The following is a 16,900-nucleotide window of genomic DNA, read 5'->3' as shown; positions in this document are numbered from 1 at the left end:
CACTCCCCTGCCAATTCCCCTGCAAAGTTTTCGCTTCAGGCGTTTATCCAATTCCCTTTTGAAAGCCACGTTTGAATCCGCCTCCATCACACTCAGGAAGTGCATTCTGAATCCTAACCGGTCTTTGCCTGAACAAGCTTTTCCCCATGTGCCTTTGCTTCTTTGGCCAATGCGGCAATCAAAAACCATTACTCGCACCCTCTCACTTATGTCCCAGTAACATTATTATTTATCCCAACATTTGAGTAATGCCAACCTCAGAAATAAATTCCACATCTTCTGTGCCAAAATCATTTAATGTACAAAAATTGAAGTATCCCTGAATGTAGTACCTGCTCACACAGTGCTTTCCTATCACAGTGAGTGCGTGTTGTACTCACCTACCTAATGTGACACTTCCTCAGTCCCAGTGGTGGGAGGTGACTGGCAGCTGACTGTCAGTGACAACTTCCTGAAATTGTAGTGGCTCTTGCTTGTGTAAACTCAGACCTCACATTGAGCTTCAAAGCAGCTGGACCCTGCACGTAGTCAGACTCTTGTGCAGTCATGGACTTAGCTCTGTGTGGACATGTTTTCACCTCAACATCCTCCCGATCAGTATCAATTTGAGGCTTAGACTGTTTTAACCCCTGGACCTCATGTACATCCCTCCAGCTTGCTGTCCAATTGAGACAAGGGTGAAACGGCAGCTAGCCAGCTGGTTAAAAATCTCTCAGCCTGGTGGCTTCCAACCCCCAGGTGGCAGGGAGGGGTTTTAGGCGCGATCTTGCAGGTGAGAAGTTGGAGGGAAGCCCAGGGCAACAAGGCTGAGACATTCCTTGTAGGATCCAGATAGCACTCCCAACCAGAGGTCACCGGTCCTATTCACTTAATAGGACCCCAATTTGCATACATGTATGTCGCAAAAAAACAGCAGCGATGTAAACACCGCAGCGTGGCCAATTAGCTCACTCCTTTTTAACTGTACAGTCCCCCCCTCCCAAGTTTCTGCCAACCAGGAGGAGTTAAAAGTCCCATTCCCACCCCTCCTCCTATAATTCATTCCATACTTTGAAATAATCAGAGCTTATTGGAAAGCTGCTAGTGAGGGAACGGCTAGAATCTAGTGTAGGAATTCAAAAGATGTCAAACTGCGACAGCTAAACAAGTATTTTATAACATTTTGAAGCTCACGATTAGATTTAAAACCTAAATTTATAAATTTATTCTGTTTTATGTACACCAGTGGATTTCCCCTGGGGCTGCTCTCAGATTCCTTTGAATTGAGTTTATTCCAGTTTTGTACACACAACAGCTCATTTGCTGGCTTACCTCATGCTTCTGGGTAGCTACAACTGTGCATTATAACAATTAAAGACTACACTGCTGTTACAAAAAAAAGTGGAAATGTTAATCAAGACGTTTAACAGTTACAATCTCAAGGGACAATTAAATTTGATGTTTTAGAGATTAAATAGGAGTTAAAAGGAAAAAAAAACTTGCGAAGGATGGCAAATATCTGAAGCAGAAGTGGAATTTACAGGGAGGAAACAAGAAATATTAGAAATGTTGAATAAGGAGGTTTTGGATGGGCTGAGGCACTACTAGGATGAGGTACCTGGCTCAGATGGATAGCAAAGTAAATACAGAAGAAAGTGGTGAATTAGGTTGGTGCCCTCTTAGAAGTTACTTTTAGTGATTGATTGAAAACAAAAATAATGCCTGTGAATTGGAGATTAGCAATTCTTTAAAAAATACAAAAATACCAAAGCTCCCTCTAATTTTCCTTTGCTTTGCTCAGCCTCTTTTCTTGCAGTGCATGGTCCCTTTAAGATTGCTGCTTAGCTGTGCATGCGTGCATCTTAAAGGGACCTTTGCTTCTTGTTACTACCAAGGCTGGGAACTACTGGCCCGTATGACTAACATTGGTAATGCTAAAATATTAGATTGCATCCTGAAGGAAGGAATAATAAGGCATATACAAAAATATGGGCTAATTATAATCAGAATGGCTTTATGCAAGGGAGGTCATGTCTGATAACTCGACTGGATTATTTGAGGAGAGAACTGCTTAGTGAACAGGGGGAAATCTGGCAGTCATTATATTTTTAGATTTTAGCAAAGTTTCTGAGACAATGCCACATAGGAAATAGGTCCACAAAGTTGGAAGACATGAGGGAAGCTCTAGAACAGATAACAATTTCAGGAGGAAAAGTTTTGATATTTACTCCAAACAGAAGAAATAGAAACCTCTGCTGAACTAAGCAGAAAGCTCTCAGTAAGAAAGGCATTAGTTACAAGAAATGTTAATTTCATACAGGCAGATAACTTCAGTTATCTTGGGGCAGTTTGTTCTGACTGCTTCAGGCCTCATTTTGCTAGTATAAATTGACCACCATGTTCTCAATGCCTCATACTGGTCCCAAGGGTTATTGATGCCATTGGATGATGACAAAAGGCTCTATCGTTTAGTCATTCTCTTTATTATCAGTGCTGATCACTGTGGTGTTCGAGACTGAAGTAAGATTTAGCTGAGCTTAGTAAAAGATATGAGACTGCATGCTGTTGAAAACAATGGATTCTTCTTTATTCTTTCACTTTCCAGCCCCTCTGCTAGCATATGTGTATAGTAGCCTCAAATGAACAAAATGCACAATGCAATTTTCAAAACACTACAATCACCAACTGTAAACACTATTTCAGGAAAATGATTTACTATTCAAACCCATAACATGATGATTATTGAGCACCAGAAAGTTCGATGAGCCTACCTGAAAATACCCGACAAGTTCTGGACAAAGTCTTTCATACTGTTTTAGCTCCTCCACAGGTCTATCAAGTTTTGGATTTGGCCTCAGCCTGGTTAAATCTGTTTCTAGATCATCCTCCTTAATCAAATAAATGGAAACACATTCAGGTTTAAGATTAATATTTGCATTTATCTAGCCCCTCATTACATTGAAACATCTCTAAGCACTCCACGCAATGAATCACTTTTTAGACTGTGTGTGTATATATAATATATAAATAAACACGGCAGCTATTGTACATCAGTCAGCTGCCAGAAACAGCTATGAGATGAATGAATTTGGTGATATTGCCTAAGGCTAGAACACTAGGAAAACTCTCTGCTCTTCTTTAAATATTGCCATGGGATCTTTGATAATCACCCAAGCCAGCAGATAAGGCAGTTGTGGCTTCAGTTTACTGTCTCATCTAAAGAATAGCACTTCAGACAATGTAGCAGTCCCCCAGTACTGAAGTGTCAGCCTATATTATGTCCTCAAACCCCAATAGGGGGCTTGAGGCCACAACCTTCTGACTCAGAAATAAGAGGGCTGCTGAGGAAAGCTGACACAAATTAATGCAAACATGACTGGAAATTAATTTGCTTTCAGACACAATGCTAATCTATGGCTGGGAGTTGGACATATGAATCACTGTTTTCATTTTGCATCCAGTAATTTTCTCACATGTTATCTGGTCTTGCACGAGATGGGGCAAAACAAAGGTAAACCAACATTTTCAAACGTTAGTGTGAATTGCACTGATTGTGATTCACCTTATTGAGCTCCAAATATACATCAAATGTTTACTATCCACATGACAATGAATATCATTTACAAGGCAATGGTAGCCGTGTCAGTATTTCACTACAGCTGCTACTCATCACTAGGGGAATTATTTTGTGAATTAATTGAAGGACTTGGCTAGAAATGCGTTCAAGACTGTTGGCACTAGTGCTTTTAAAGACATTTGCTACTTCAACATCTTTTCAACTTTAAGTAAGTTTGTTTCTTTAGCTGATGCAGTGTTCCTTTGGGTAGGACTTGACAATTGTTCAAAATCATTTGTCAACGGTAACTAATGTTGAGTTCCACCTCTTGAATCCAGATTCAAATCCAAAGCAGACAGGCAGAATGAAGTCCCTCTGCTGTGCTGCTATTAGGGTAATTAAGCAAAGTAAGTCTGTTTTGTTGCTATCCTGAGAAACTCAAGAGTGAAAAAGCTCCCATAATTTGTCACTAAATGGCATAATTTGAGGCACTTGAAAAAAGAGAAGGATCACAAGAGGAATGCTGGGCATATTGGTATTCATAACAAGAGCTTGTATTTGTATAGTGCCTTCAACACTGTAAATCATCCCAAGGCTTTTTACAGGAGTGTAATCAGACACATGAATTTTTCAAGGCCGCGACTAGGTGTGTAGATGAGGGTAAAGCAGTTGATGTAGTCTACATGGACTTCAATAAGGCTTTTGATAAGGTCCTGCATGGGAGATTGGTTAAGATGGTAAGAGCCCATGGGATCCAGGGCAATTTGGCAAAGTGGATCCAAAATTGGCTTAGTGGCAGGAGGCAGAGGGTGATGGTCGAGGGTTGTTTTTGCGTTCGGAAGCCTGTGACCAGTGGTGTACCACAGGGGTCAGTGCTGGGGCCCTCGTTGTTTGTAGTGTACATTAATGATTTAGACGTGAATATAAGAGGTATGATAAATAAGTTCGCAGATGACACGAAAATTGGTGGTGTTGTAAATAATGAGGAGGAAAACCTTAGATTACAGGATGATATGGATCAGTTGGTAAGATGGGCAGAGCAGTGGCAAATGGAATTTAATCCTGAGGAGTGTGAGGTGATGCATTTTGGGAGGACTAACAAGGCAAGGGAATTTACAATGGATGGTAGGACCCTAGGAAGTACAGAAGGTCAGAGGGATCTTGGTGTACTTGTCCATAGATCACCGAAGGCAGCAGCACAGGTAGATAAGGTGGTTAGGAAGGCATTTGGGATACTTGCCTTTATCAGCCAAGGCATAGAATATAAGAGCAGGGAGGTTATGATGGAGCTGTATAAAAGGCTACTTAGGCCACAGTTGGAGTACTGTGTAGAGTTCTGGGCACCACACTATACAAAGGATGTGATTGCACTGGAAAGGGTGCAGAGGAGATTCACCAGGATGTTGCCTGGGCTGGAGCATTTCAGCTCTGAAGAGGGACTGAAAAGGCAAGGGTTGTTTTCCTTCGAGCAGAGAAGGCTGAGGGGGGACATGATTGAGGTATACAAAATTATGAGGGGCATTGATAGGTTAGATAGGAAGAACCTTTTTCCCTTAGCGGAGGAGTCAATAAACAGGGGGCATAGATTTAAAGTAAGGGGCAGGAGGTTTAGAGGGGATTTGAGGAAAAGAATTTCACCCAGTGGGTGGTTGGAATCTGGAACACACTGCCTGAAGAGGTGGTAGAGGCAGGAACCCTCACAACATTTAAGAAGTATTTGGATGAACACTTGAAATGCCATAGCATACAAGGCTACAGGCCAAGTGCTGGAAAATGGGATTAGAATAGTTAGGTGCTTGATGGCCAACATGGCCACAATGGGCCAAAGGGCCTGTTTCTGTGCTGTATGACTCTATGACCTCAGTTTGTCCTGTTGCAGATCAAGCTTGTCAAGCTGGTTCAAGCAGGCCAATGCAGCCAACCTTCCCAATTTCAATGAGTTGGAAAAGGTGAATGACTTTGCCAAAGAATTTGCCACCACTCACAGTTCTCCATTGTGAATTGGCTGCTTCAGAAGCCTCCATGTCATCAAGTCCGGGTCCACACATGGGTTAGCAAATGACATGTTGACAACTGGACATGTGATTATCTCATCATAAGACCAAGTATCTTTAATGCTGATAAAACAGGTCTTTTTGTTTACAATATGCACCCAATACAAAATTATGAGGGGCACTGATAGGTTAGATAGGAAGAAACATTTTTCCCTTAGCGGAGGGGTCAATAACCAGGGGGCATAGAACAATATACTGGAGTAGCACACAAGTGCTCAGTCAAAAGGTTAGATTCAAGGAGGGTCTCGAGGGAGGAGAAGTGGAAATGGATTAACACAGGGGTTTAAGGAAGGAATTACAGAGAATGGGACCTAGACTGCTGAAAGCAGAATCACCAGTAGCAGGGAAAAGATGGGATGTACAACAGGCTGGAGTAAGAGGAATGGAAAATTGGGGAGTGGGGGCATGGTATTGTAGGGTGGGAGGAAATTACAGAGATAGGGAGAAGCGGGGACACAGAAACAAAAGAATGAGAACTCCATTGTCTCCCCATGCATTAACAAATGAACTTTAAAATTCTTGTCTGATTTCCCATCTCACGCCATTGCCTCATCCTGTGGTGAATTCATAGGATTCATAGGTGAACAAAGTCAAAACCACTTCACGCCATTAAGACTTTGCATGTAAATCCAGTGTTAAAGCTTAAATCAAAGTGAATCGGGGTGGGACTCTCTTCCAGGAGTCTTGCTCTGTTTCGTTCTGGTGTCAAATCAAACTCTGGCTCCAGATACAAGCTGCATGTACTCTATAACTGCACCAAACAATTTCATGACAACAATTCGATTGTCCTCTTACCTAATGTCCCAATGGACATCCTCTATTCCCTTAACACTGGGATACTTCTCTTCCCACTTTCTCCACTCAGTCATGAGACTTCTCCCCTCTGGGACTACCTGCCCAGTTCCCCCCACCTTGCCACCTTCAGCCTGCATTTAAAAACCTCCTCAAAGCTCATCTCTTTGACTGTACCTTTAATTCCCAGCCCAACTTTTCCACTTTCCCTTCTGCTAGATGTACGTCATTTCTGCCTCCTTATTGTGAGGGACATTGGAGAAATGTAAGTTGTTGTTATAATGCACTTGTCAGCTACACACACTCGAAACCAGTGATTGTTTTGTCTTTTTTTTTTTGTCTTCACATTAGTCCATTTACTTACATCTTCATTGCACTCTGGTTCTTCATTCCCTGTGCCATCTTCATCATCCTGTTCTTCATCATCTTCTTTGACTGCAACATCCTCTATACAAACACACAGATTGGTCAGCCCAATTCCAGTCACTTACCTCCATAATTTGCATAGTGTTGATTATTATATTACCTCGCATTAGCCTCACTTTCTGTGCTTTGGGGGTTCTTACTTTTTCTGACGATGATGGGGTTTTCCTTTTCATAGATATTAGGACCTTGCTTTTTGTGACTGGGAATCTCACCTTTCTATGTAATCGGATGCAACCCACCCATTGGCGTTGGCACTTTTATCTGGTCCCCAGCTATAAAAGGTTGGATGTCCCTGACACACACTACCACCTATATTACAGGCTGACATATGGGACCAGTTATACTATAAACCAATGTACAATGTATCCTATAGGCTGACATACAGTACCACCTAAACTAAGAGTTGTGTTTAAAGATGAAAACATTCTTAAATAAAATCAGAAAATGCTGCACAAACACTCTAGAAGGAGAGTTTTCATGGCACGTGCAAGCAAAGGAGATGCAACACCTGCCCTTTCACCTCCTCCATCCCAACTGTGCAGAGGCACAAACACTCCTTCCAGGTGAATCAGCAATTTACTTGTACTTCTTTCACTTTACTATGCTGTATTCGCTGCTCACGATGTGGTCTCCTCTACATTGGAGAGACTAAACGCAGATCAAGTCATCATTTGCTGAACACCTCTGTTCAGTCTTCATGCATGACCCCAAGCTACCTGTCACTTGCCGTTTTAATTCTCCGCCCCACTCCCACTCTGTTCTCAGCCTCTTACGCTGTTCCAATGAAGCTGAACAGAAGCTGGAGGAACAGCACCTCATCTTCACTTAGGCACTTTACAGCCTTCTGGACTTAACATTGAGTGCAACAGTTTCAGACCATAACCATATTTTCAGACAGCAGGTGCTGGTAGTAAATCTGCTGTTACCATTTACAGCTTCTCTAGATCCTTCTTTTGTTTCTTTACCTGCCCCAATATCACCCTCTTTTGCCTTACTCTATCACCCCTTTTGTCATGTAATCTCTCCTGCCTTCCACCCCACCACAGACATCCCCTTTTGTTCTTTCCACCCTCCCCCATTTTCCTGCCGTGTTACTTGCTGAAAACTGGTTAAATCTCTAAATTTTGCCAGTTCTGATGGATGGTCAATGACCTGAATTCGGTTTCCCTTTCCATTGATGCTACCTGACCAGCTGAGTGTTTCTAGCATTATCTGTTTTTATTTTAAATTTCCAGCATCCACAATATTTGTATTCTGTGAGAGCACTCTTAGTTGTTCTCTATACTTGAAATTTGTATATTAGGTTCAGGCTCATGATTACCTTGGTTCTAGACCTTTATATCCAATGTCTAACTTATAATCTGAAGAAAGACAGTATTTGAGTGTTAATGTGATCAAACCTCAGTCCGATGAAGCATGGCAGCAACTCCAAACCAAGACAAATTGGTGTTTAAACCATCAGCTCAATACAAGCATGGATGTCTTCTCTTTACCTATCACTCAGTACTATTAGCATCAATCATTGATATCAACATCCGCACTAACCAGACAATGGCAGAGAAACAAATGTAACAATACAACATAAATTAGATCAATTCCTCCCTGCTCCATAAATAATGGTCCAGACTATGCAGTCAGCGGCAAAGTGACAGTGCTCACTGCTGATTTCAAAGAAAACAGCCCACAAAGATCTAGCAAACTCTGTGGCTTGAATTTCACCTTTCCCAATGTTCATTCTGCTGCCAGCTATATAGGGTCTCCGGCATCCAGCAACAGTGATGTCATCAAGCAGCCAATAACATTGAATAACTCTCACAGACAGCAAAACAGGGAGAAAAAAGCACTAATTATTCTTCACTTTTCAATCACTTTACACAGAGGAAAATAAAGATTGGAACACACACATGGGATTAATGTAGAAGGTGAAATATCAAACAAACAACGAAAAAATTTAATTCAATAATCTATGGAATTTTATCATAATGGAGAAATTTGGCATTCTACAAACATAAAATTAGTTTTTCAGGGCCATAGAAGTTGTTAAGCAGTAATTATTACTTAATACACTGTTAGAAACCCTATTACATCTCATTCAACAAGGTGCAACTTATTTAAGGGCTTTTACAGTGGGAATAACAGAGTTAGAAGTGAAAGTTCACATCCAATCAGTGATTTCCAGAAAGTTTCCATTTGTGAGGACTTCAACAATGCACCCTTGGAGGAGCAGGGAATCACTGATAGCAGCTGCTGGATCTCCGTGTTTAACCGCGAACGTGCGGACTCCAGGGGTTTCTGTCAGTCTCACGGATTAATGATGGTAAACGCCAATAGTTTCAGTATCATTGCAACTGCGAAATCCAGGCAAAACATTGGAACCTCACCTTGCGGAGTCTTACTGGGACACTCCAGTGCCTGGGAGTCAGCTGCGTTTGGTAGAACAAATGAGTAGCAACTTCTGACTGTGAGCAAAGGAAGATGTTGTTTTGGATAACACTTCCGCATGATTTGTGTTGCCATTTTCACAACAGGCTGTAGGTCTGTAGTATAGCCACAAGCCTAGATAAGGGAGAAACCAGTTTAGTATTGGCAGCTGCTCCAGAGTGTCTCAAGTCAATTAAATACCACACTGCTCATAGGTTCTCTTTCAATACTGCTTTTGGAAACTAGTTATATATTTTTCTCCCGCTAAGCTCCTACAAATCTTAATGTTTTAACCAATGTTATTTTCATTCAGACTACCCATTACTAATACCTCCTGTGACCAACTGATGGCCACATCCTCACTGCTGCAAGAAACGAGAAAACGAGCAAAATAAAAACTGATCAACAGTTTCAACAAAGCTGTCACAGCCCCCAAAAACTGCCAGGAATAAAGGCCTACTATATGTAGGCGTAAATATTATCATTCTGCACCCCTGCCACAGACCCATTCAATGCAGGCACATGCGAGGAATACAACAGTGGGAATTAGCAGGGCCCATTTGCATCCTGTGTTATTTTACATCCATGGAAATGAATGGATGGAAAATTGGACAAACAGGCCTCTCTGCATCCAAACTCCTGATAAGTCAGTCAATCGTTGGCGAGGTGTGGTTAGAGGGTGTGGTGTGTTGCTAAATTGTAACATTTACCCTGTAGTTACTCTAAAAGTGCACCTGGCCATAATTTAAGCTGCAGCTACATCAGCATCCTACTGTAAAGCAGGAAACTGCACAATTTGTGGAATCTTCTCTCATCTCTTCAAAAGAAATTGCAGGCTGATGTCTATTTATTGCTAAATCTGATTATTAAGTTGTTTTAAATTTGTTTATAGTCAGTCAATCACAGTGACAGGGAGCCACTTTTCTCCCTAATTCCCCCTTTCCCAGTCTATACTGCCACTCTTCTCCCCAACACCACCATTTCCCCTCCTCTCAATTGCTGTTGACATTTTACTTCTTACCTTCACAGTTCACGCTTGCACTTCTCTTTCCCACTCAGTTTATTTTGGTACTTTTCACCCCACACCACCACCAACCGCCCAACCCACCACTATCCCTCTCCACCCCACAATTCGCATTTGATCATATTTACAGTGCGCAAACAGGCCATTTAGCCCAACAGGGTCATGCCAGTGTTTATACTCCACATGAGCCTCCTCCCACTCGTCTTCATCTAAAACCATAAATATAGGGCTGAATTTTACGAGTGCGAGCAGCTCCTGTGCGGATGCGCCGTCCCTGAGCCCCCGCGATATTACGTGCGGGGGCTTATTTAGATAAAGGGGTCAGAGCAACCGTCCCCGATGACGTAGAGGGGGCGGCATCTGCGTCCCCGGCAACAGCGTCCGGCACCACCACACAGGCGCTGGTGCCATTTACAAAGGACTTTAAGCCCTTACACATATGTATAATTGTTAAAGGGACAATGTAAAGGATTTTAATAACATATAAAAACAAGTGATGAAGACCCTTCCCCAACCTCCCCCAATAGTCATTTCAGGCAATGAAATGACCAGCCATTGATTGTTCAAACACCCAAACCTGCCCCCACAACCTCCGATCTTTTGCCCTTCAACCCCTTCCCACCATCCCCACATCCAATAAAAATTGATTTCCCCGCTCCTCCACCCCTCCTGCCCTGAAAATGTTATTACTCCCCCCTCCCCACCAGGCTCTCGCCCGGAATTCCATACGGAGTTCCAAAGTCGCGCAGAGCACTAACGGTGGCCGTAATATCGGAGTGGGACGGCCGCCGCCGGCAGGTAAGTTTATTTAAATAATTTAAATGTTCATCTACATATGCTGATGAAGGGCCCGTGCCAGGTGGCGGGGGCGGGGGGTGCCGCACTGAGGCCCTTCTTGACATCACAGGTCGAGGCGGGCCTCTCCCCACAGCATTTTACTGGCCTCCGTGCCAAGATGTCAAGGCGTCAGTAAAATTCAGTTCATAGTCCCTTATCCCTTTCTCCCTCATGTGTTTACCTAGCTTGCCCTTAAACACATTAGCAGTGTTGTCGTAAATTCCAAACCCCCCCTCTGTCACGGCCCCGCTCCAAACTCTGTTCATAATAGCACTCTCCTTCTGATTCTGCTCTTGGGAATCAACAATCCACTGCCTGGGCGAAAATTCACACGCTCAGGAAGGTAGCAGTGAGGCAGAGAGTAGGGAAGGGCAGAGGAGAGAGGGACAATGATTTTCATGTTCAAATGCTGTCATATAAAATACAGACATTGAGTTATATATGCGGCACAGTGGTTAGCACCGCAGCCTCACAGCTGAAGCGACCTGGGTTCAATTCTGGGTACTGCCTGTGTGGAGTTTGCAAGTTCTCCCTGTGTCTGCGTGGGTTTTCTCCGGGTGCTCCGGTTTCCTCCCACATGCCAAAGACTTGCAGGTTGATAGGTTAATTGGCCATTATAAATTGCCCCTAGTATAGGTAGGTGATAGGGAAATATAGGGACAGGTGGGGATGTGGTAGGGATATGGGATTAGTGTAGGCTTAGTATAAATGGGTGGTTGATGGTCGGCACAGACTCGGTGGGCCAAAGGGCCTGTTTCAGTGCTGTATCTCTAAACTAAACCTCACAGCTCCAGCGACCCAGGTTCAATTCTGGGTACTGCCTGTGCGGAGTTTGCAAGTTCTCCCTGTGACCACGTGGGTTTTCGTCGGGTGCTCCGGTTTCCTCCCACAGCCAAAGACTTGCAGGTAAATTGGCCATTGTAAATTGCCCCTAGTATAGGTAGGGAAATATAGGGACAGATGGGGATGTGGTAGGAATATGGGATTAGTATAAATGGGTGGTTGATGGTTGGCACAGACTCAGTGGGCCGAAGGGCCTGTTTCAGTGCTGTATCTCTAAATAAAAATAAATAAATAATAGAATGCTGTGGGATCTTGCACAAATTTGATCTGAATTGGATGGTTTTGTTCAAACCTATTGCCTATAATGAATAGTAAGCCTTGAACAATGAGAAATGCATGGGTTGGGTTGGGGATTGTGTGGACAAGCTTTTGATTTCCTAGGAGTTATAAAGTTTTTTATTGTAGGGGACAGTACATGCCATGTAGCTCTCAGGTTGTAGTAATATCAGTACTTCCTCCACTACTAACTTCATAATTTTTTGGAGATATTATATGGTGTGTATCGCCCTGTACTCTAAACCATTCTTTTAATTCCTATTTAAAATTGAAGAAATATTTTTTGGCAAGTCCTGTTTAAATAAAGTTGTAATCGACAAACGTTGAGGAAGTTTTCTGGTATTTTCTCAGGGCTGATGTAACTTACCCGTGAAGTGCCCAGAAGGATTCTCATCCCATCTGCCTTTAGAAAGGCTTTCTTCCCCATCTGGATGTTTGTGATATTTTTAATGCAGCTGAGGAGAGCTTTGCGAGTGGAAATGTACTTGTTCTGTGTATCTCGTTGGTGCCAGTCCTGATACAGTTTTAAGAGCCTTTGGATGTATCCACTGTCGACAGCCAGTCTGCTGTTCCATTCTGAAACAAATAGTTTGACAGGAAATCAGATCTCTGAGCAATTCTTCCTTACACCTAAGCAACTACCTATCGTCCACATAATAATTTGTCAATTAGGAGATATATATGCAACAATAATAAAGAATAAATATATATATATATATATAATCAAAAACTTTTAAAATTGAATGGATCTGCAGGGTGATTCATTGATCCCAGAGTGCTCGCTCTTCAGCTGATTAATGGACAACAGTGTCACCCTGTGGAATAAGGGTGTAGGTACATGTCAAACCTTTGTGTAACCCAATCGACTGTCTACTTATATTACACAGATTCCATTATGAACACAATCTTTTATCATCTAACCTTACTGTGTCATAGTCCAATTATCTCATGCAGTGCGTGGGTGATGTAATTCTTACAACAATTATACTTGCGGTGAAATTAGTAACAATCTTTGCATGTCTGGACTCAAAATTGAAAATCCAGCATTTGAACTGGTTTTCAAGTAATCAAATGTCATTTTTTCTGAATGTTGCACCTCGGATCAAATGGACAAGCAGTACAAATGTCAGATCTCAATTTGCACATGTATCCCAACACCTGCCAGGCGCATAAAGACAGAAGAACACAGAACGATCAGATGAAGCATAGTAGCTGGAAAATAAAACCAGAGATGCAATCATGGGAATGCGGTGGTCACGTGGCAGCGATATTACTAGTGGAGTCACAGGACGGGATAGTGAGATTAGAAGCGAAGCCATGGAACAAGACAGTGAGATTAGAAACTAACTTGAATTCATACAGCATCTTGAACGACCTCAGAACATCCCTACAAACTTGACAACCAATTCATTTCTTCTGACGTGCAGTCACTGTTGTTTAGTTGGCAAATGAAGCAGCCAAATTTTGCACAGCAAAGCCCACAAATGACAATGGGATAAAGGACCAGTTAATCGAGAACTGCAGCCATGGAGCCGGACAATTAAAAGCACAAAAGTCATAAATGGGATGGTGAGATTACAAGGTGAGGCTGCCGAACAAAATGATGAAATCAGACACACAGTTGCAAGATGAGAAGATGCGATCAGAAGCAGTCATGAAAGGAAGCAATGATATGCAGAAAACCAGAATTACATCCAAGGAATTTTAAAATAACATTATATTGTTTTAATTTTACAACACAATAATTTGTTTTTTTTCTGAAGAATAGACGGGGCAAGTCTTGCTTCAGACAAGAAACACAGATTCACATCATAAGACAGACATCTACAGAGTTTTAATCATTTTACAATATATCTTATGAAAGGATAATGAAACGTGAAATGAATAAAAACTTACTCGATTTCAGTAAAGCTGAAAGAGCTTCTGTGGCTGCTCTGAAAATTAGAAATAATATTTTATTCAGTGGGCAGGCTGCGTCAAATAAATGCAGTCAACTATACACTATGTCTCTTTATAAAAATTAAAGTTGCTACTCAGACTTTTTAGAAGGCAAAGATCTTTTAATTCCTGATTAAAGAATAGAACTTTGATACTGATCCAACAATGTACCTTAACCCAGATTCTGAGGAGCTCTCCCAACTGCACTAGTCTTATCTTTCTATTTCACACGTAACTTGTTTCATGTTCTCTCTAAAGGGAGGCTGACAGTTTAATCCTGATTTTGGGCATTTTTCTCACATGGATTCAAGCAAATATGAAATTGAGTTGAGAAGATCCAAGCTCATTCCTACAGCCAGCAAACAGAAGAGACCGTGGGCTGAATTTTATTTCAGCAACGGGGTGGGGGGGGGGGGGGGGTCCTAGCAATGGGACGGAAGGCAGCAGGCGATCCCACCTTGGCCCTCTATCGGAGCCCCAGCCAAATTCAACGGCTCCATGAGCCATTGATTGCCCCTAGTCCCCAGGGATCCCACCCTCCCAAACCCAGTGGGAGGCTGCCAGGTCTTAGCTTGCGGTGTCTCCACACAACAGTGGGCCTCTCCAATGTTGGCTAAATCCCAGCAGAGGCGGGAGGTGGCCCTTAATGGGCTTAATTGACGTAGGTGGCCATCCAACAGACTTCCTGTTCGCCACGGTGCCCCCCGCAGACAAAGTAGCAAGTGGGGCAGGACGTCGGACTTACAATTTCCATTGTAAGTAAATAGGCAAAAAGCAACATCGAGCAAGTGGATGGGAAGTTTCACTGCAACCTTACCTACCACTTTACTTTCAAGAGTTTAACCCATTGAACCTGACTGAGAAGGTCGAAAATGAAATCAGACTTTAATATTCCAATTCATGGTCCACAGGAATATTAGAAAGTATTTTTGAATGGCTGGTCCCATCCTGATTGCCACCTTCTGGCAACAACTCTCTGCCAGCCCCAATCTGGACTCAGCCACTGGGAGATGCAGGAGTACGAGCTGGGATGAGGTGCGTCTGTGCCTTGCGTCTGCCAGATCCTCCCCACTCTGACCAGTCCTTGCTCAAATCCTCCCTCTGTCAACTCCTTGCTCAGACCCAGGCCTTTTCACACTGAAGGACAGTTGGACAAAAGCAGCAGCCAGCTGCATCTTTTTAATTGCAAATTCTGATCCCCAGATACAGCCTAGTAACCGTGGCTAACACAGCATCACAGATAAGCGGTGGCAAGCATCTCAAATTCAGCCAGATTGTGTTTCAGTTATATCAGCCCACAGTGACTTAAGTTTTCAGGATCAAATTCCTTGGCATTTGAGCTTGTCAGCAGCCACTTTCTACAAGAGGATGGGACCCATGGTAGTCAATCGTTTACTTATAAGTCAATCTACGCACTGTATTTATAGGATAGATGCGGCTTCTTCGTTTAAATGGATACTTGTCTGAATAAGTCTATATTTATAGCATGATATTTAAACCTGATTATTAAAATTGTAGCTCACCGAAGCAGGAAGCGAGGATACACTTGGTAGTGATGTTATGCTTTGTAGACTCCTATTCCTTCCACCTAATCAGAAATTTCCCAGTCTCTGGATTCAGTGCTCCTGTAAGTACAGCGGAGCCCTGTGCCTCTACATGCTGAGAGGGGATCTTGTTACAGGTCAAATGCCAGTCATCAGTGCTGTTATAAAAATGAGCCTGACTGCTGTCACTTAGATGCCAAACATTCCAGCCAAGGAACAGGAATGTCTCAGAATATTAAGTGAAGGCAAAGGAAAGGTTGGGGTTCATCAGAAAATATATTAATACTTTACTGATTTTTTTTTTGGTAGATACTGCAACATGCTGCTAAGTTTGCAAACTCGGACAAAGTTGGTGTCATGTGCATGCGCCATGAAACTGGTCTAATATGTCCCTAACTCAGCAAGAGTAACAGATGTGATAGTGACCCTATTGTATTTATCGTTGGGCCCTAAATAGGTAAGAGAGAAGACAGACAGCAGCAGATGGGCAGGAATTGGCAACAATCTAAACTCTGCCTCTGAATTCAAACTGGCAAGTCTGGCACAGGCAAGAGTGGGATTTCATTTGTTTCTAAATTTTCATTACCCATATATTATTTTAAATTGTGTGTATGGAATACAGATTCTGTCTGCAAATCTTGTTTTCTCTGTCACAAGTTTGAGTTACATTTTTTATATCAGCACTTTACATTGAAACTGCCTATATAAGTACCTAGAATAAAGTAACACCACAGAGCATGTCAACATTTACCCTATAGAAATCCCACATTGACCATCATTTTTGATGAACCAATTGAATTACTCAAAATGGTTCTTGAATAGACTTTTATCTGCCATTTTTTCTTAGTAATTGAAATTTCCAATGTCCAAAATGAGGTTGATAATGAAATAAAATAACATTTCAAAATAACATGATTAAGTTTAAACTTTGGATTTTTTTGGTGTCTTTTAATTGTGCTCTTCATTAAAGTTCTTACTTCAAGGAATCAGCCTATCTCACAAAGTCTGGACTTTTCAGGATATGTTTACCTCAAACTTTGGAGAGAGTTTTTAAAGTGTATCTCTGCGTTCTGAGCATGTGCACTTTGTAGCATTCCCCAACTTACAATTTGTGCATCCCCAGATATTGAAGGGTATTGAGATGTATCCTTTCATCTTGTGAGGATTTGAGAGCTTAAAAGAAATTGCAGATTAAATTCTTGAAGCTTTA

The 16,900-nt window shown here is 42.2% G+C and overlaps 1 protein-coding gene across 1 annotated transcript in view; it reads right to left on the bottom strand.

Annotated features, from left to right (window-relative positions):
- The window catches only part of LOC137352341 (cytosolic carboxypeptidase 4), a 184,503-nt gene that overhangs the window by 150,381 nt on the left and 17,222 nt on the right, over nucleotides 1-16,900 (bottom strand). Inside the window, exons 6-10 of the mRNA XM_068017630.1 lie at nucleotides 14,105-14,142; nucleotides 12,576-12,784; nucleotides 9,189-9,363; nucleotides 6,746-6,828; nucleotides 2,751-2,867 (exon numbers count right to left, since the gene is read on the bottom strand). Coding sequence (XP_067873731.1) covers nucleotides 2,751-2,867; nucleotides 6,746-6,828; nucleotides 9,189-9,363; nucleotides 12,576-12,784; nucleotides 14,105-14,142 — 622 coding nt within the window. The remainder of the gene's footprint in view (nucleotides 1-2,750; nucleotides 2,868-6,745; nucleotides 6,829-9,188; nucleotides 9,364-12,575; nucleotides 12,785-14,104; nucleotides 14,143-16,900) is intronic.

The sequence above is a fragment of the Heterodontus francisci genome, chromosome 38 (genome assembly GCF_036365525.1).
Source record: "Heterodontus francisci isolate sHetFra1 chromosome 38, sHetFra1.hap1, whole genome shotgun sequence".
NCBI lineage: Eukaryota > Metazoa > Chordata > Chondrichthyes > Heterodontiformes > Heterodontidae > Heterodontus > Heterodontus francisci.
Note: the sequence above shows the minus strand (reverse complement) of the source record. Positions and strands in the feature narration are given on the sequence as shown.